The 20,562-nt window shown below is 61.6% G+C and overlaps 1 protein-coding gene across 1 annotated transcript in view; it reads right to left on the reverse strand.

Moving 5' to 3' along the window:
- The window catches only part of LRP5 (LDL receptor related protein 5), a gene marked incomplete at both ends in the record, with an annotated part of 73,873 nt that overhangs the window by 37,505 nt on the left and 15,806 nt on the right, over positions 1–20,562 (reverse strand). The window contains 4 exons of the mRNA XM_084243271.1: positions 4,815–4,946; positions 5,214–5,410; positions 9,632–9,829; positions 13,189–13,585. Coding sequence (XP_084099397.1) covers positions 4,815–4,946; positions 5,214–5,410; positions 9,632–9,829; positions 13,189–13,585 — 924 coding nt within the window. The remainder of the gene's footprint in view (positions 1–4,814; positions 4,947–5,213; positions 5,411–9,631; positions 9,830–13,188; positions 13,586–20,562) is intronic.

Raw genomic sequence — 20,562 nt, forward strand, 5'->3', positions numbered from 1 at the left:
ACAGCTGTGGGCACGGGGTACCCACAGGACTGAGCACACCCAGAGGGGTCCTGAGGCCCAGGAGGCCAGTTGGCCCCTCTAAGAACCTGGCACACCCCCGCTCTCCACTCATCAGACTGAAAAGTCTTCAATCTCAGGCACCACAGAGCACAGGTCACGGTCCCCTCCTGGGACATTCCGGGACAGGTCACACTAATCTGTGGCGATGGCAGTCGGCGTGGCAGCCACCTCTGCGGGCAGGGGGGCTGTGGGCCCCAGAGGTTTCCCGGCAGTGGGTGTGCAGACATCACACTCCCCAGGATGTGCACAGCGACTGTTTTTCACCGTCTGCGCACTGTACCTCCACTTCCCCGCAAAGGCTGGGGCTGAGCTTAGTGCACCATCTCCTGGGGCTGCGCACTCTGATTTTCGTGATTAAGAATTCACGGTCCGTGGCTGAGAACAGCAGCTGCCTTCTGTTTGCAGAGCCCACGCTGGTCACGGCCCAGCGGCGGCGGCCACAAGGGCCTCCTTTCTCTTCCCTTTGACCTACTTCCCTGACAAGTGACACGACAGCCAGACCGGGCTGGGGACAAACCCCGCTAGTCCTCCGCCCTGAGCCCGGCTAATCCTCCGAGGCAGACGGGTGGACACAAGGGGCTTTGCCGGGGCCCAGTTGTCATCCTGCCGGTCGGCCGCACAGTGGCCGCTTGTTCCTCCCGCAGCCCGCCGGCCAGATCCCCGCCGTCGTCTAGTTTCCTGACCCTGACAAACATCTGTTAAAATGACTTCTGGGCGAGGTGTAAATCAGAGCAGGCGCCCCATAAATCAGAGTCCGTGCCTGCCTCCTGCCCGCTCGGAGGGCGGAGGGCCGGCCTGCACCCTGGCCGCACCCAGACGGCGCGACCACACCACCAGTGCAGCCCCAGCCGCTCACCTGCCTGGGCGCCGGCACAAGGTGGGGGGCTGCATGGCCCAGATGCCCCCAGTAAGGAGGACTTGGTGGGAGATAAAGGCAGAACAGGGGCCCGTTCCACGCAGAGTGGACGCAGAGAGGATGGGAGCGAGGGCTCCGCAGGCGCTGGCGCTAGCTCCCAAGTAAGGCCCCGCTACTGCTGTTTTTAGCCCATTCCACATAATTAGAAAAACATGGGGAAAACCAGCGCCAGCTGGGCCAGCCCATCGGTGAGGCCGCGCAGAGGGGGCAGGAAGGCTGGCGGGCTCTGAGGCCAGGGCCACGCGGGAGGCCCGAGGGCGTGGGCCACAGCAGGCCCAGGAGGGCTCTGGACACCCACCAGGGTAAAGGTCACCTGGGCCTGCAGGAGGCACCCAGAGACCTGACGGGTCGCCCCAAGGCCCTGCTAGGAAGGGCTGGCCAAGACCTGCACCCAAAGCTGGCGGCACCACCCACAGGGCTGTAGGGCCAAGCCCTGCAGACAAGTGCGTCAGGGAATTGCCCCACCCATGCAGACCCCGCAGGCAGCAGACACTCAAACAGCCTCACCGACGGTGCTAAGGAGCTCCTCGGAGCACCCCGTTTGTCAAGTGAGGAAACTGCAGCCCAGAGGACTTAGCTGAGTGGCCCACGCACCCCCCTGTTCTGGGGCATGCTCCCTGGGAAGGCTGCACCCCCATCCTTAGGGCCACATCACCACCAGCTCAATCCCATCCTCAGGGGTTGGCTTTCATTTGCTCAAAATCAGGAAAAAATAGGACCGTGTCATAAACATCTCTACATAGGCAACTGCATGAAGCATGAAAGGTCGGACACCCGGACTGAGGGGCCCCAGCATCACGTCTTGGGAGTCACTGGTTCTGTGGGGGCGCCCGGCCTGGCACATCAGCCCAGGAGGGTGTCCAGGGCAGACTAGGCCTCAGCCCCACAGCCGACCCTGCTTGGGGACGCTGACTTGGTGGGGCCAGGCAGTGGGTCTCAGAACCCTGACCCAGCCAGGACCTCGCCCAGGGGCCCAGTCCCCCTCAGCCTAAGGCTAACCGGCCCAGGAAGGGGAGCCCCAGCCTGCACCCCAAGCACACACCACGCTCCTGATTGCCGCCCACCCAGCGTGTGAACAGAGGGCTGCCCACCCCCCTTGGACCCTGCGAGGCCCCCTGCCACCACCCACCTCAGCACCTACTGTTGACTCCAAACGTCCAGTGCAGACTCGCTGTCCCAGCATCAGGCTGCCAGGCGCCAGACTCCAAGTCCAAACACCTGCAGGGAGCCAGGACGTCCTCCCAGCCGCCTCGCAAACCAGGCCCTATCATCCCTGCTTTTTACGCCCTTTTGCTCAGAAGCACAGAGAGGCTGAGTCATTTTCCCAAGACCACACAGCTGGGGACGTGTGTTAAAGTGTCGTGAATGGACACGGGAAGCTGTCAAACGGTTGAATTAGGTGCTCAAGGATCTGGGTTCGCCTGAGACAGTTCCCTCAGCACCACAGAAATCTTTAGTGGTGCTCTCCGTCGCGAACAGGGTCTCTGGAAACCACACGAGCTCTTCCGCCATCTGGCCTCCACCCCCCGGCCTCAGCCTCCTGGCCTCCGCCACCACCCAGCCTCCCGTTTCCTCTTCCCGAGGACATCCTCCAGGCCACCGACCTCACTGCTTCCACGGCCAAGCAGAGATCCCTAAGTGGCCCTGGGCTCCTCCACCAGCCCCGAAGTCCACCTTCCCACCGTCACCTCGCTCGGAAGGTGGCAGGGCTGGCGGGCGCCCCGCACATAGACTTTGCCTGCCAGGGCCCGAGAGCACGGAGCAGGATTAAGTGCCTCGACTTCACCCTGCACCAGGGTGGCCAGCGACCACCCCAGGCTGCTTTCACAGTCAGAGCCTGCCCGTCATCAGCCTCAAACCCTCACGCCATAGTCCACCGCCCCAGACGCTGAGCAGCACTGGGAGGCTGGCGGGGGCACCCTGAGAGGACCAGCCCGAGCCCGGGTCTCTCCCTCAAGCAGGATATTTTGGGGCAGGGAATGAAAGCTGGAGGCAGGGGCTCTGCACCCTGAGGCCCCGCGTCCTGGTGGGGTCTCGGCTTTCTGTGGGGTCTGAAGGCCTCAGCCTAGGTGGGCCTCCTCGACCCTGACTCCCACCCGGAGTCCTCTGGGCAAGTCTGTGCCCGACAGACTGACCCCTCAGGACAGACATCCCCACTCCGCCCTGTGTCTCTCTGGATCACAGAACAGGGAAGGAACTCCAGAGCCTCCCCGCGTTTCCAGACAGCCACCTGGGCGGCAGGCCCTGAAATGCTTCTGGGTTTCTGGGTTTTTTCTCAACTCAAACAAAAATTTTTAGAAACTCTGCCCTTTCCACCTCACTGCCCCTGCCTGAACCACTTCGGCTCTGGACGGCTCTGGGGCCAGGAGGGATGGCCGCCCTCGGGAGCTGGGGAATCCCAGGGTCACCCAGCGCCCCATTTTCATGCAGAGCAAGACGCCAGCCTCCTCCTCTTTGTCTCCTGGACGAGCTCTGCCCTCCTTTTGACGTAGCACCCCAGACGGTGTCTGGGAAAGCCCCCCTCTGCCCCGTGGACTATGGTCGGCTCACACTCCCAGCCCAGCCCGGCCCATTGTTTTTCTCCCGCGCTGGGCATCCTCCAGCAGAGTTATTTGTAAAAATGTCCTTCACTGCTGAGGGCAAAAACAGTTCTTAAGACCAGGGAACGGTGGCCCTGACCTCCAAGCCCAGGGGGATGTTGCCGGCCGGCCCTGCTGGCCGAGGACCAGCCCCCACCCGACAGCTTCAGCCTCCGACAGGAAGGGGCCCGCAGGAGGGGCAGCCTGGACCTGGACGTGCATTTGCTGGAAGGACATCGGACACCCGCAAAGGGGTCAGACGGGGGGGTGGCTCAGAGACACTGGCTGTAGAGATGCTGGGAACCAGAAAGAAGGCCGGGGTCCACATTACCCACAGTCCCCTCCCCACATACACCTCCCAGGGGTGGGAGGGCCGCTAGGCCAAGACCTGCCCCTGGGCCCTTGCCCAGGAGATCATGAGGCGGCCACGTGTGAGGGGTGGCGGCCGTGCCCACGCTACGCAGGGCTCCTCATCCCAGTAACACAGTTGGTGCTCCACTGCCTCCTGAGGGCTGATCTGTGACCCCCTCCACAAAGGAGCAGCAGTGAGGGGACAGGCCAGGCCCCGTCTACCCCAGATGACCAACAGCCCAACTCTGATGCACGCGGGGCCACACTTTTTAAAGAAGAGGCCCCCAGTTCCTGGGAGGTCATATCTGCCCCTTCCCTCTCCCCCAGCGTCCACGAGCTGCCTGGCTGCAGACGCACGCGCGGGCAGAGATGGCAGAAGCGGCCCTTCCCGAGAGACATCGCCACTGGCCACACCGGCACGGAGGGTCACTGTCAACGGAGGCCACGGAGCCACCTCCAGGTTTCCCGCCAGGGCCTGGGCCAGCCCCCACCAGCAGCGCAGCTCAGGGGCGGCACAGGCAGACAGCAATGCCGGCAGGAGGACGGGCCAGTCTTGGGGGCTTAAACCCAAGATCCTGCAGCAGGCGGGCCTGTCCCGCCAGTGCTCCCATGGTCACATCAAGTGACTGCCGACCCAGAAGGGGGACCCCCAAACGAAAACAGGCCATCGTGATGCCTTTCAGTTCTTAGACACCCAGCAGGACAGCCAATCACATGTGGGGAACCCCTAACAGGACAAGTGGCAGGGCGTGGCCAGGGCCCCGGGCGGCCCTTGGCGTGCATGGGACCCAGGTGGCACTGCCCTACACACTCTGCCCCAGGGCTGCCAGCCAGCACGGGAGCCTCCTGGCAGGACCACGCTGACCTGGCCGGGCAGCCCCCCGCCCCCCGCGGGGGCCCCATCTCACCTGCCTTGCACGTCCTGCCGTCCTCCTGAAGCTGCACGCCTGTGGGGCAGGCGCAGGCGTAGAAGGGCTCCCTCGGGGACAGCAGGCACAGGTGGGAGCAGCCGCCATTGTCCTCCTCACACCGTGTGTGCACTGGGGAGGTGGGGGCGTGTGAAAGGAGGTTCCAGAACAGGGCCCGTTTTATAAATGTATCTGAACATGTAAACATAACTCCTGCTGGGTCTTTAAAACCCGCTGTCCCCCATAGGGCCCTCTGCCACCCAAAGACTGCTGGGTGGGCCCTGCTGGGAAGCCAGCAGAGGGGCCTCCTCCAGGCCTGCTCCTGCACTCTGCACATCCTCCTCCACCTCAGCAAGCACCCCCTTTGCCCCTCTGCTGCTGAGGCCCGCCCCGACCTACAGTGAGGCTGCCGCTCGGGGCTGAGCACTTGGATGTCCATGGGCGAGTAGAGGGCACTGAGGATCTCCTTCCTCTTCTCCCCGGTCCTCTTGTTACAGGCGTGGATGGAGCGCGTCTGCCAGTCCGTCCAGTACAGAGTGTCCCCCGAGAGCGTCAGGGCAAAGGGGTGCATCAGGCTGCCCTCCACCACCTTCTGCCTGCAGATGCAGAGGGAGAGGGATGGCCATGAGGCACCCCGGGTCGCACTGGCGCCCATCTTGGAGATCCCTAGGCTACTGCTGACCAGGAGCCGAGAGGGAGCAGAACACGGCCAGGGCAGAGGCCCCGGAAGCCGCCCCCTGCACGGGGCACCTTCGACACAGCAGGCTCCGGCCACCCAAGAGCAACATGTGGGGTCCCCCTTGCACACCCTGCTGCTCCCTGTCCCACCTGTCACCAGAGCAGGCTGCTGGCAGAGTTCCCCACAAAGGAGAAAGGAGGAAGCCGCCTGCAGCGACAGAGCGGGTAGCAGACCCCGGGCCGGCCCCGAGGTCGTAGCCACCTGGGACAAACCGGAGCACCAGCGGTTCAACCCCACACAGCAGAAACCAGCGTCATCAGGGACTAGACCCGACAGCCGCGCAAGGCAAAGCTCCTCTCCGGACCCACAGTTCCCAGCGCACGAGGCCGAGGGTGGACTGGGTGGACACGGTAAGAGATGCGTGACCCCACACGTGGTTCTCTGCAAGTGACCCCCCGGGGCTCCCCAAGGGCAGGGGCTGCAGGCGGGGGGGTCAGCACCTAGGAGAGAGGCCCCCCAAAACCATACACAGCCTCTTTTAGTCTTTTTTGATGTCACTTTTGAACAAAATATATGAAACTCACAGAACTGAACAAAATATATGAAACTCACAGAACACAAAACTATTTCAAAGCTTCCGGGCAAACTAGCACATTCACAGCACTGAGACCACCACGCCTGTCTCGCTCCCCAACTCGTACATCATCGCGCACAGGAAAACCCCAAACTCAACCGGTCAGTCCTCATCTCCCGGCAACCACTGATATGCTTTCTGTCTCCATGGGTTTGCCTCATCTGGAAGTTTCCTAAAATCAGGAGCAGGCAGCACATGGGCTTCCCTGCCTGGTTTCACTCAGGTACAAGTTTTCAAGGTCCTCTGTGTGTGGCTCATGTCAGTGCTTCGTCCCTTTTCATGGCTGCATGCTACTCCATTTGTAGGGACATGCTGCAGTTGGCTTGTTCTTCTCTCTGTGTCCACCTGGGTTGGACAGCCGGGTTGTTCCAACTGCTGGCTGTTGTGGACAGTGCCATGAGGGACATCTGTGGACAGTCATGTCCATACCAGTTTTCGGCTCTCTTGGGCATGTACCTGGGCTTACAGCTCATGTGTCCGTTCACTTCCCATTCTAAGGAATGGCCACACATTTCCCAGATGTTGATTTTCCTTCATCAGAGAAGGGAGAGGCTGTCATCTCTGGGGCTGGCCCTCTCCCCAAGCCCGGTCCTGTCCAGAAGCACCAAGGGGAGCTAGTGCCAGGCCTCAATTCACCTCACCACCCTTGCCCTGCTCCCAGAATGCCGTTCCCCACAGGCACAGCATCGGCCTTGCCCCCACTCCTGCCCCAGAACCTGGGGGTTCCCTGAGGGCACCAGCATCAATGGAGCGTGTATTGGGTTCACATATTGTGCCCCAGCTCTATGTGCACTGCCACACCAGACCCTGTGGATACTTCCTGGAAAGTTCTTACCACCCCCAATTCACACATGTGAGCATAACTGAACTGATAAACTGGCAAAAAGTAAGTACTATGAAGGGCTAGCCATCAGCACCACCACCATCACCAGCCATCCTGGCCACCACCATGGCCACCACCATCCTAGAGGCCTCATACCATCACCTTCATCATCACCTTCGTTATCACCGCCACCACCATCACCCACCTATATAGTGGGGTTTTTTTTTTTGTTTGTTTGTTTTTTAGAGGCATGTTTTATTTATTTATTTATTTGTTTGTTTGTATGTTTGTTTATAAATGCACTGGGTACAGTCAGAAGCGCGGGAGGGTGAGAGAATTCACCAGAGCCAGAGCGGGGAGCAGAGCAGGCAGAAGGACCGAAGCACATTGCTGAGGGGAGCAGCGGGTGGCAGGAGAGGTCTGCGCGCCATGTGGGACCCTCCTCCGGTGGCCGGGGAGCAGCCGGGGATCGAACCGGCGCCACAGAGGCCGCGGGCAGCTTCGCAACCCAGCGCTCAACCACTGCGCCACCGGGGAGGCCCCCTATATAGTGTTTTAAATGCCACCATCGGGCCTCCCCGGTGGCGCAAGGGGTTAAGCACCGCACTATGAAGCAATCCACAGCCTCTGCAGCATGAGTTCAATCCCCGGACCTCCAGGGAGCAACCCACATGGTGCAGCAGACCCCTCCTGTCTCGCCCACTGCTCCCCTCAGCAGTGTATTTCAGTCAGTCTGCCTGTTCTGCTCCCCACTCTGTCTCTGGTGAATCCTCTCACCCCCCACATCTCTGGCCTGTACCCCAGCTCCTGTATGCATAAATAAATAAATCTTTAAAAAATAATAATAGGGCCTCCCCGGTGGCGCAGCGGTTGAGCACTGGGTTGCGAAGCTGCCTGAAGCCTCTGCAGCACCAGTTCGATCCCCAGGTCAGTCTGTGCTCACGAGGCCCTAGGGGAAAATGTGACATGAGAAGCTGTAAGAGGCCCAGGAGGAAGTGAGGCCTCTAGCTGACAGTTCTGACACTGACCTTGGAAGTGGACCCTCGGCCTCAGTCAATGTTCAGATGCCCAATACCCCTCCAGGACCCCAGGACTCCCAGCCAGGCCATGTCTGGTTCCCAAAGCCTCACACAAATGGCTTGTTCTTTGGGGCTGCTCACTTTCGGGGTACAGTAAGTCTTCTTTAACACCGCCCACTGGTTCTTGGAAACAGACTTTAAGCAAGATGTCATAGAGCCTCCCTGGGGGCTAGGGTTAAGCCTCAGCGCTGTCACCTCTATGGCCTGAGTTCGATCCCTGGCCAGGGAGTGACCCACATTGCGCAGCAGACCTCTCCAATTATTTCAGTGGATCCGCCTGTTCTGCACCCTACTCTGTCTCTGGTGAATCCTCTCACCCCCACGCACATCTGGCCTGTACCCCAGTTTTCCTATGCCAAAACAAAAAAGCAACAGAGCATATAACAAAACCAATCTTACCAGAGGCTGATGAAGACACACAGGAATTAGGTCCTTGACACAAAAACATCACCAAATTTACAAAGACGGAAACATTTCCACTGTAAACCTTCCTTTGTATTCTTCCATGCAGCCATTTGCCAACCCGCTCATTCCAGTGGGGGCCTGCGCGGGGTAGGGGTTATCAAGCCTCTGACTATGCTCATCCACAGCAATCTCCAGTGAGGAACCGCCCTTTACACCCCATCATCCATGTGTTGCCCTGAGCACCTACTATGCGTCAGGCCCCTGGCAAGACTGGGCAGGAGCAGCAAGGCCGCCGTACCCCGGGAGGCACTCCCCTGAGGCCCTGGCTCCTGTCCACAGTCCCTCATTCACAATTCTGAGATGGACGAGATGGGAAGGTTTGCACTTAACTGGGGGCAAGACCCAGTGCAGGTGTGGGGCTGTTTGTGGTTTTTTCAGTCCTGAGAACACACAGCCCGCCTAGCCCCCTGCCGGTGGGAGCGACACTGGAGCACTTTCGGAAAGTGACCTGGATCTTCCTTAAAGACCTGAAAATGAAGATATTGCAGACCCTGCCGTTCCGCTCAGGGGCATCTGCCCAAGGAGCGTGAAGCCATCAACTCAGAAACGACACAGGCCCCAGTACTGGCTGCGGGACGGGCACAGCGGCGCACAGGGCGGCGGACAGGGCCCGGCCCATGCCAGGTCTTGCCTCCTCCTCAGAGCACGGGCCACCCTGAGGGCCACAGTGACTGCCATGACCTCGGAGGGCTGGGTCCAGGAGATCCCGTCATGCTTTGCAACACTCTTCATCCCCAAGGAAAGATGAATTTTCGTATCAAACAATGCAGCAAGTAAGACCTTCAGAAACTAGCAGGCATTAACGATGAAGGGAGGTTCCTGAGGTGGGGGGTTTTCCCTGGGAAAATGGGATGTGAGTGGGGAGAATTTAAATGCTCCAGATTCTTAGAGCATTTAAGACACATAGGTTATTGTCTCAGGAAAAAAAAAAATTAAAGAATGAACATTCCACACTTTGTCATCAAAGTCTGCACGTGGCAGTTGGCAGCTGCCACCTGGACCTTGCTAGGGGCGTGGAATTAGTCCCCAGGCCTCGGGAGGCAACCAGGCCTAAGGGAGAAGGCTCTCCTGACACACCCAGCTGGCACTGGCCGGCCAGAGTGCCAGGAAGGTGGGGCCGGGACAGGTGGGGTTTACCGGAAAGAGCCGTCCAGGTTGGCCCGATGGATGAAGCTGAGCTTGGCGTCGGCCCAGTACAGCTTCTGCTCCTCCAGGTCGATGGTCAGCCCGTTGGGCCAGTAAATGTCCACGTCCACAATGATCTTCCGGGTGCTGCCGTCCATCCCCGCCCGCTCAATTCGGGGCGTCTCACCCCAGTCTGTCCAGTACATGTACCTGGTGAGAAGAGCAGAGGCGTGAGTGGAGGCCCCCAGCCCCTCAGGCCCATGAGGGGAGACTCCCAGCCCCCCAAGCGCCCCAGGCCCACAGGCTGGGCCTGTCCCCACCACACCGGTGCGACACAAAACAGCGCACCTGCCCCCAACCCCCCAAGGAGTTCGCCGACACTCGGGGCTGGGAGTGCTGCTGCTTCTGGTTTGTCTTCCGAGCAGTTAATGAGAGAGTAATTTCTAAACAAGTCTGGAAAATCAAAGCCACGCAGTTCCTGGCCGGTCCTCGCTAGCAGCACACGCCGGGCGCCCGGCCTTCCTCCTCACGGGAGCCCCCTCGCTCGCCTTACGAGGTTCGAGCGACTGCGCCGTAAATTATTTAAGCAGCTCTGCACTGGGCCTTTGAGTTGCTTCTGATGTTTTGCTACCAAGCTAACACTGTAAGTGCGTCCCTACACGCCAACCAGACACACGGGGCAGAGGTGCGCTCGGCGGAAGAGGGACAAGTGAGCCACGAGCCCACGGACCCAGGGCCAGGCGCATATTCTCAGACCGTCTGGGGAGCAGAAGGTCCCCCCCAGGACATGCTGGAGGGCAAAAGCACAGAGACAAGATCCTGGGGCCCCCAGGAGACGGGTGGGGTGGACGGAGCCCCAGCACTAGCCTTGGTCGACACCCCCAGGCTGCACCCGGGGCCGTGGGAGCGCCACATTTCAGTTTTGCTCTGAACATAAAACTGCTTTAAAGAAACTAAGTATTAAAAAACCCATATGGGAGGGAGGGGCAGGGACACAGCGGCTGCCGCTCCCCAGAGGTGTGAGGGCAACGTGGGCCCACACCTGGGCCAGGTGTCCAGGGCGGGCCAGCCACCACCCCCGGACGCTTCTTCATTGTCCCACTGGCACCCAAAGGACATCCCCAGTTTCCAAGAGGCCCACGGGGCCCGTCCGTGGAGGCTGAGAGGACCCCCAGCTGGGAGGACACGAGCCACACATGTCCACACGCCCATAGCGTGGAGCTACAGGCACGAGGTGGCTGGCCCAGTATATTTTGTCCACCCAGTGTCCAAAGAAGGGGACGGTGCCCAGTTTCCCTCAGAGGAGTCCCTCCCACCGTGGTCCATGGGCTCCAGGTCGTGCGTCCTCCTCCTTGGCGGTCCTGGCCCCCAGCAAGTCCTCCCAGCCTTGGCCTTAATGACCACTTCAAAGACGTGGCTCTTCACACTGGCCCCAGGAGTCAGCCTGGAACCCCAGTGGACACAGCATCCCGCAAGCCCCGTATCCTCTGTGGGAGTCCTGTGGGGCAGGTGGAACCTGCACAAGGCTGAGACCAGCCCACTCTGGGGCCGGACACCACTCCAGCACCCCTCTGGCCTTACAAGTGAAACTTCACTACACTTGAGCAAACATCAAATGGCTGCCCACTAGTTGGTCACCAGGGACACAGGCAGCAGGGGGCCTTGCCTTCCGCAGCCTCTGCACCAGCGGAGGAATCATGAGATTAGAGGGAGCAGCTCGCACGGGCTTTGTACCGCACGTCCGGGGCAGGGAGAGCAACACCCCCAGCCACCCTGGCCAAGCTCCCCTCCTCTCGGTCCCAAGGGGCCAGGCAGGAGAGGGGTGCTGGCTCCTCTGCATCTCCCAAGGACCCCACCGGCGAGGGGAGAGTGGGAATCACTGACTCCTTGGGCAGATGAGAAAGCCGGACCCCAAGGGCTGGCTGCCGGGGCCCGGGCCACAGCCACTCTGGCAAACAGTGCGGGTCTCTGCTGCAGTCGGAGCACGGCCACCATGTGCCTGGCTCCTTGGCCAGCGGGCAGCCCAAGGCCCGCAGTGGGTGAACTCCTGGCAGCCCAAGGCCAGCAGGTGCTGGCAGCCACCCAACAAAGCCCCCTGCCTCCTGCCCACTGGGCATGATCCTTCCTTTCCAGCTCTTTCTTACCACCTCCCCACCCCGCCCCCCAGCCTGGGATGAGCCCAGCCCTCACTGCCCCCTAGAAGTATCAGGAGAACAAATCTCAGCAGGACTCACGGTGCTTGCCCTGGACACTCCAGGACGGCCCACGGGAAAGGCCGGAAGACGTGACAGCTTGGAGCTCCATGAGGAGCATAATTCAAATTCCTTCCCCGAGTTTCATAACACAGGCCTCCGCCTTCCTTAAATGGGGATTCTGCAAACCACTGGATCCCGGGTGGCTCGAAGGGGCCAGCTGCCTCTGCATAGCAGGGAGGCCTGTACCTCTAGGGGAGGGCCCCTGCCTGGGTAGAGACCCACAAGCACTGCAGCCCCTGAAAGGTCACCCCAGCCTCAGGTATTCAGGCCCAGAGGGTCCTGCCTGCCCCCTACCTGAGCCCCTGGCGCTGGAGCAAGGCTCCCTCCACCTGCCAGAACGCCTGTGCCTGGCACCAGCACTCTCGGACGAGTGCAGCCTCTGGGTCTGTGGCCTTCACGGCCACAGATAACAGCTGCCAGCATTGACTGGAACCCACTAACTTGGTGTTTTCACGCAGGACTGGGTTCAAATACCGTCAGGGAGGAGAGCTGCCCCAGACCCTGCCCCCGGGGAGGCGGGCCGCCCTAAACCCCAACCCCAGGGAGGCAGGCTGCCCACAGATCCCACCCCCAGGAGGTGGGCCACCCACAGACCCCACCCCCAGGAGGTGGGCCACCCACAGACCCCGCCCCCACTGCAACGGCGGGCCCTCCCGGGCTGCAGTGTCTTGCGTGTGTCCTTGAGCACTATGGTGTCTCGGTCCAAGATGGCCGACAGCCAACCCTGTGGGAGGGTTGGGCAGACCCAGCAGGGGCCGGCCCTGGTGCCGCCAGCGAGCACCATCCCTGGGCTGGGGAGGCAGGGACAGAGGCCGCCCAGCCAAGAAGGCCACTCAGGAAAGTCCGGAATGAGCCTGGTCTCCCACAGTCTGTCCACCCCAACTGCGACTCCAAGATTGTTCTTCACTGTTGCCCACAAAACCCGCCTGGCTGGGTGCCGGCCGAGGCTGCAGGCCCAGGTAGCTTGGCAGGCCGAGGGGCGCAGGGGTCCCGGGGAGACCCGGCAGCAGCCCCAGCACTTTGCACCGCTACACAATAGCTCCTGGCGGGCGAAGTGACAAAGGCGCGTGTCCCCGCCCAAGTGGCCGCACCTCCTTGGGGCCCCCACACGACAGCTGCCCACCCACCCGCGCCTGCTGAGCCCACCGCCACGCAGATGTGGGGCCTGAAGAATCAGCCTCGGGGCGCGAGGGACACAGCTCAATATCAGCGGCCTCCGAAGGGGAACCGCTTCTCTGAAGACGCCACTGGGGCGAGTAACCCAGGCCCCCCCTCCCCAGCCCTGGCCGCGGTGGTGGTGAGGGGGCATCTCACCCGTGAGCTGGGTCCAAGGCAACCGCCCGCGGCTGGTCCAGGTCCTGCCAGAAGAGGACCTTCCGGGACGTGCCATCGAGGTTGGCCACCTCGATGCGGTTGGTCTCCGAGTCGGTCCAGTACAGCTTCTTGCCCACCCAGTCGCAGGCCAGGCCGTCAGGAGACACCAGGCCCGAGATGACCACGTTCTGCACGGCGGCCCCCGTCTGGTTCAGGTAGGTCTGCTTGATGGCCTCTTCACTCACATCCGTCCAGTACACGGCTCCCCTGGAGAACTGGAAATCCACCGCGGCTGCATCCTCCAGGCCGCTGACCACGACAGTGGACTCCAGCTTGACCCCGCCGGCATCCAGCAGGCGCACATCCCGGCGGTTGGCAAACAGCAGCAGTGGTGAAGCTGTGGGGCAGAGGCACACAGTAAGGACCGCTGGCTCTTCCTCCTGGTCCCCTCGGCACTGCCTGGGCAGGCCCAAGTCCCACCAGTCTCTCAGGCAGCCAACAGCTGCAGCTCCTGAAATCACCCCGCCCCCACGTCTGCACCTCCCCTTCATCAGCCGGCTGCAATGGCAGGGCTGCAGGGGCACTGCCCTAGCCATGCTACCCCCGGAGGCCTGGCTCAAAAGTGACTGTGTGGGCTCTGGAGTCCCACACAATCCCTGGACCACCGTCCACACTCAGGATCCTTCCTGCGACCACTGCCTCAGTTCCCCACCCTGATCCTAGATACCCCACAATGCATAAATTAGAGGGTCACTTTGGAAGGCCACCCCACCTCTCAAGCCCCTCCAGGATCCTCCATCCCCATGCAGCTTGGAGGAAAGGGCAGCTTCCAGGCTCAACCCCAGCCTCTCCCCTGCGCAGGTGAGGTCCCCTGAGGATGGGGGCACTGAGGATGCCATGCCCCTCCCATCCTCACCGTGGCCCTAAGGTCAGGGAGGGACGTTGTGAAAAGACAAACACTGGGATGTCACCACCACAGCTAAGCTGGCACTGGCCTCTTGCAGGAGGAGCTGGCCACCAAAGATGGTCCCAGTCCCCCTCTTCCGTGTCCCCAAGCAGGTGCCAACAGGTCGCAAAGAGGCCTGGTCTGCAGCAGGCGACAGCCCAGCCGTGCAGCTAACTCTGACCCTGGTCCACGACCGTTTGGCCAGGCCACGTAGCGTCCAGGCACTTAGGGGAGACGAGGGCGGGAGGAGGCAGTGCTGCATACGAGGCCCTGGCACCAAGGCGCTCAGCCATGACGCGCTCACCGCACACAGATCTGCTGCCCCGTGGCCCCACACTCTGCCCCGTGACCCCACGCACTTCCCCGTGGCCCCGCGCTCTGCCCCGTGACCCCACACTCTGCTCTGTGCACAGACCTCACTAGCAAGTTCTTAAAGATTAAAAAAAAATTTTTTTTCAACCAAAAATAAAGTTCAAACGGCATATAAAGTCAATACTTTATGACTCATGGTCGTGTCCTTCCATTTGAAGAGCATTTCAAAGTCTGGGGAGGGAGAGGGACGTTGCCAACTTGGAAGTAAGCACACCCACGTGAAGAGACCGGGGTGACACAGAAAAGAGGGTGTCCTTCATGACGTAAGTCACTTCCCTCCATCTCAAAACCCGCATGATAGCAAAATGCAGTAGGCCCAGGTTACGTACTCTATACACGGAAAAGAGCTTAGGAAAAATAAAATATATGCAAAATGGGACTTACCCTGCCTCCCCAGCTGTTCACAAAAACCCTCCCTACCACATGGAGGGCCTCAGGGTCCCTATACCCGAGGAGGCACCCTGTGCCCCGGCCCAGGGCCAGCACGCAGCCTGTTTCCCTGCCAGCCTAACCACCCAGCTTCCTGCAGTGGGTTGCCTGCACCCCCTGAGGGATGAAAAGGAAAGGGGGGGCTGTATAGAAGGGCCCTGGTCTGCACCCCAGCCAGAGGCTCCATGGAGCGGAGCAGAGTGAAGCCAGTCCAAGGGTGGGGCTGGGGTAGAGGGTGGCGGTCAGGGCACCGGGGTCATAGCGGGTCCGGGACAGCACAGCTGCCAGAGGCCCCACGGCTGCTAGTGCTCCCGGAAGGTGCTCCCATTCATGGCCCGGATTCTCCCGGCCCCCAGAGCTGGGATTACCAGGCTCCCGAGTTTCCCAGAGGCCAGGTCCCCTGCATCCAGCAAAGGTGTGACCTGCCTGGGCTTGCTGAGTCAAAATTCCACTGTGGCTCTGGGGGTTACAAAGCCCTGGGAAGCTGATCTTCTCAGAAACACAGGCACCCACACATGCATGGTGCTGAGGCCCATGACACCCCCACCAGGGTGGACCCCACTGCAGCCCGAGAGCCCCTCACTACAGCAGGCAGGGGACAGGGCGCTGACCGCTTTCCACTAAAGTGGCTCCTCAGCAACAGTGAGCGACTGTCCAGGAGGGAGCAACCCCCCTACCCCCCACTTCGCCCCCAGACATGATGCACTGACGGCCTCCAGGTGTGAGGGGAGTCTGCGAGGGGACAGCCCACAGGGGCTCTCTTCAGCCCAGAGGGGCAGTGAAGGGGGCCGGGGGTGAGTGGCCAGGCCCCACGGTTTACTGTTGGCTGCAAACCCTCCCCCTCCAGGAATCGGAGCGAAGGGGGTGGCAAGGAGCCTTGGAAGAGGCCTCCGGCACAAAAAATCCTAGCTCTGCTCAGTTCTTTCTCCCCAAACTGGAAAGACCACATTTTCCTCTGGGTTTACACTCTGGGCAGTTCAGGTGCACCCTTCAAAGGCCTGAGGTTCGTGGGGGGATGTTTTTAATTTCCTGTTCTTTCCCCAAAGTGAGACTTGGGAGGGGCAAGCCCGGGAGGGCAGGCGGGAGTGGTCTCCTGGGCGGGGAAGCAGGGGCGCTCTCTGGAGGCAGGCAGGGGTGCTCTCTGGGCAGCTCATGCTCCCTGCTGGTCAGAACACCTACCCTCTCCCAGCCTTCGAGGAGGAGCGGCCCCGGCTGCCCCTGCCCACCCTCCCCAGCAGGCACAGGAGGCCCCCCTTCGCCCAGACCCCTCCTCAGGACCTGGGGGACCAGGGCTAACATGCCCTGTGCCAACAAGGGGCCCGAGGTGCTCCTACCCGTTCAGGGAGACCGGGCCTTCCCAGGGCCCTTCAAGGGCAGGAGAGGCAGAGAGAAGCCAGTTCTGGGGGGCCGGGGGAGCGGGCGGTGGGAGCCAGGCCGAGAGGAGAGCAGAGCAGGGGAGGAAGGGAGGAAAAGGAGTCAGGCAGAAGCCAGGCGCTGGGCTGAGCCCAGGACAAAGCTGCCAGGGGCGGAAGGACCCGCCCTCACACCCTGTATTCCAGAGGGGGAAACACTAAGCAATAAATACACCAGGGAAGGCAACAGGAGTAGGGCAAAGGCCAGCACTGTGTTCGGGAAAAGAGAGCAGGGTAAAGGGTTTGGGGGCTGGGGCTGCCACTTCACCAGACAGTCAGGGTCAGGCTCGCCCAGAAAGTGACAACCAGGTCCCCTCGAAGGGAAAGCAACCCTGGCGAAGGAGCCGCCCGTGCAAAGGTCCTGGGGCGGAGCACAGGGAGGGGGCGCCGCCGCACACCCCCAGACGAGGAGCCCGAGGCTGGAGGAGGCCAGACACAGCCAGGGGCACCCATCGTCCACTGACCTGAGGAGGAGGAATGGCAGGAAGAGACCGTGTGAGTCCAGGAAGAGGGGGCCAGAGCCACTGGCCGGCGCCACCATGCACCACAGCCCCCTCAGGGCTCCCTGGCGGCCACAAACGGCAGAACCACCCTTCCAGAATGAAACTCACGGCAACCGGTGTTAAGGACCCTCGCCCGGGGCCAGCCAGGCAGGGGGCGGGAGCTTGGGCCTGAAGGAGGGACAGCCCTGCGCACAATCAGCGCCGCCTTCTCTCACGACAGGGGAGCAAAGAAAGCACAGCCAACGCGGGGTCACCAGCTTCCCTGGGTGGAAAGGCCAGACCAGTGCATGTATAAATAAATAAAAAATAAAAAACTATAAAAAAAATTATAAAAAAAAAAGTGGAATTTGGGTCTCAAATCTTTTTTTTTTTTAAGATTTATTTATTTTTATGTACAAGCACTGGGTACAGTCAGAAGCGCGGGAGGGTGAGAGAATTCACCAGAGCCAGAGCAGGGAGCAGAACAGGCAGAAGGACCGAAGTACACTGCTGAGGGGAGCAGCGGGCGGCAGGAGAGGTCTGCGCGCCATGGGGGACCCTCCTCCGGTGGCCGGGGAGCAGCCGGGGATCGAACCGGCGCTGCAGAGGCTGCGGGCAGCTTTGCAACCCAGCGCTCAACCGCTGCGCCACCGGGGAGGCCCGAGACCCAAATTCCACTTAAGCGACCCCTAAGTTTCCCCGCAAATTTCTCCTGCAGGACCCTTAGCACCAGAGCAGAGGGTCGGCCCGAGCAGGAACTGGGGTCAGCAGCTAGCTTGGGTCTGGCGGCCCCTGACCCCCACAGCCTGCCATGAAGCAGGGGTGACCACTGCACCCCCACAGCAACGGCCATGCAGTGTCCACGGCCAGGTCATGCAAAGGGCCAGGCGGCGGCAGCAGTGGGGCAGAACTCCGCTCGTCCCCACTCCGGGCCGGTCTGCCAGGAAGGGAAAAGGACACCAACTTAGACTTGGGGGTGCCCGAATCCCAGTCTGCCCCGCTGTGAAATGGAGGCGCTGCCCTTCCATCTCCGCCGAGCCCAGCTTCCTTGGACGCCGCCTGGCAGGGCCCTCACCTGCTCATGCTCAGGCTGCTGCGGGCACAGCCCAAGCCCTGTCAAGCGATGGGCAGGGAAGTGCAAGCCCTGGAGGAGGCGGGGGGAGGGGGGGGGCGGCGGGTCACCCAGCCGCAAGCAAGGAAGGAGGCCGGGGCACAGGCCTCTGAGGAGGAGTCCAGGAGCGCCTGCCAGGAAGGAGCCGGCCGCAAAAAGGCGCAAGTGAGGCTCAGCGCTGCGCCCCACGCAGGCAACCCCGCAGGACGGACTGATGGAGCCCAGGGCCCGCACAGCGGGAGCATATAGGGGGTGCGGGGTTCCCTTCCGGGTGATGGAGACGTGCTGGAATGATAGCGTGGGGAGCTGCCCACACCGTGAATGTGCTAAACGCAACGGGATCATTTACTTTAAAATGGTTCATTGCTGCAACGTGAATTTTCCCAGACAAACACCTTTTTCCAAAGGCACCACAGCGCTGAGCAGACCTAACTCCCGTGTGACCTGCTTCCCTCGCCCTGGTGCCCCGCCACTGACCCAGACGTGGATCTGTGACCCTAGATCTATGCAGCCCCCCTTAGCCTGCCCGCAAGACTCCCCAGCATGTTCCGTGGTTTCTCACACCCCCTTTTCAGAGAGGCGGAACAGATGACAGGCCCCCGTGTTTAGGGTCTGCTGGCCGGGATCCTCAATCAGTTCCCCCCCACCCGCCCCGGGGAAGGGCCAGGACCTCCTCCTGCCTCAGGTCCCAGGACTCGCGATTAGTTTTCAGTCTCCAGCACAACGGACTCGGGAAGCTGACACTCCGAGCGCCAGCACCCCACTCAGACCCATGTCAGCACACCCATATTTATATGGAGAACGCGGAGCAGATGTGGGCCCCCACGCCCAGGGCCTGGGTGCACATGGTCCACGTGGCTCCACAGAACACCACCAGGCTCAGGGGAGCCCAACGCCCGGCTACACCAAAATAAGCCACATCCAGCGCGTGCCTTATTACATCCACCAGGCGTTACGCTGCTCACTAGAGTAGGCCGGAGCCTGGAACTAAGAACGGGGAGGGGGGGTGCGGGGCTTGTCAGGAGTGACTCTGTCACACGCCAGCCCCTGGGGAAGGCCAAGAAATGGGAGGCAGCACAGGCCCATGTTCGAGACTCTAGCTCGTAGGGCACGCTCACAAGCACAGGCACACAGGCCCACATTTGCACACACACACATGCAGTTAAACCACCAGCGAAGCAAGAAGGAACCTCAGGTGAGTGACATGAGCAGGGGGTTCAGGGGCTGGAAGAGACTGGGTGGTGGGTCCAGGCAGGCTTCCCGGAGGAGGCGAGACAGGATCCTGGAAGGGTGGACAGCGACTGAGCGAATGCAGAGCGAGCCCGCGCGAACTCCAGTAACTGCTCATGCTCGGTCCTGCCTCGCTCGGTGATGTCTGGCCAGTGGGGCGATGCACACCGGGCGTCCCCATGTGCCGTCAGTCCTGGTGTGGGGGCACTGCCATCTGGGTGTGCGATGGTGCGCTGGGGGGACTCGCCTGACGTCACACTGCTCAGGACTCATCGGTGGGTGAGTGGCATTTGCTGTAAGCCGCTGACCGGGTTCACAACTTCCCAGGGCTTCCCTGAGGGCCCTGGGCGCCTTCTGGCTTCCGCTTCTCAAACCGGGTGTCCGCATGCCCCACCCAGGGTGCCTCCTTGTACCACAGCCCCAGCGCCAGGGGCTCCTCCTGCCCAACCTCCACCAGGTGCCAGGGCTCCAGGTGTGCCTGATCCACCCACCTCCCCTCTGTCCACCCCGGCACCGAGACCGGCCAGCCAAGAAAGGCTTGCCAACCAGCTCTGGCCTCCAGCAAGGGAGCCACGGCAGCCAGAGCAAGCCCTGCAGCCGCTTTCTCAAAAATCATCTCAGCTTCTCAAAGGACTGAGTTAAGGAAGAAGAACTGTGAAATACTCACACTCACCCTCATGGGAGGTCCCCGGCCCCGTTTCCACCCCCCACCAGCTCCCGGGCGGGGGTGGGCGGCAGGGGCTGCCGGCCCTCAGGGACCACTGTTCCAGGGACAGATCTTCAGTTGGGCCGGACTCGGGGCCTCAGCCCTGGAGGAGGCTCTGATGCCTATAACCAGCAGAAACCCCAGGTCTCCCCCATGAGTGGGGCAGCGACTCTAACAGGGGGGATCCTGATGACCTCTCCAAACACACCAGAATCACCATACCCACACTTCCACCTCGGGAACCATCACAGCCCCCCGAAGACCATTCATCTCAGGACCCACTGAGGCAGGGAGTGCCCCCCCAACCTGGTTCAGCCCCCCAGGCTCCCCTCCATTCCCAGTCCCACCAGAGCAAACAGAGCCTCCAGAAAACCACAGGCCCCACCTCTGTGCCTTTAGCCCCACCCCCACCCCCCCCCAGTCCCCCACACCTGGCCCAGGTGACAGCCGGGTCCTCTGTAAGTGCCCGGCTCTGCGCCTGTGGCCTGTACCCCCACCAGGCAGCCCACGCCCCAGCCCTTAGGCCAGGGCTGGTCAGTGCCACCCCAGGCCTGGCCTGGCCGCCAAAGGGCCAACCATGAGGATGGGGAGCGAGAGCAGACACTGGAGCCCGGACCCCTGGTAGGGGGTGAGGCTGGCAAGCAGTCCAAGAAGCTTCTAGAACACAGGGAGCGACACTACTCTTA

The sequence above is a fragment of the Talpa europaea genome, assembly GCF_964194135.1.
Source record: "Talpa europaea genome assembly, chromosome: 1".
Lineage (NCBI taxonomy): Eukaryota > Metazoa > Chordata > Mammalia > Eulipotyphla > Talpidae > Talpa > Talpa europaea.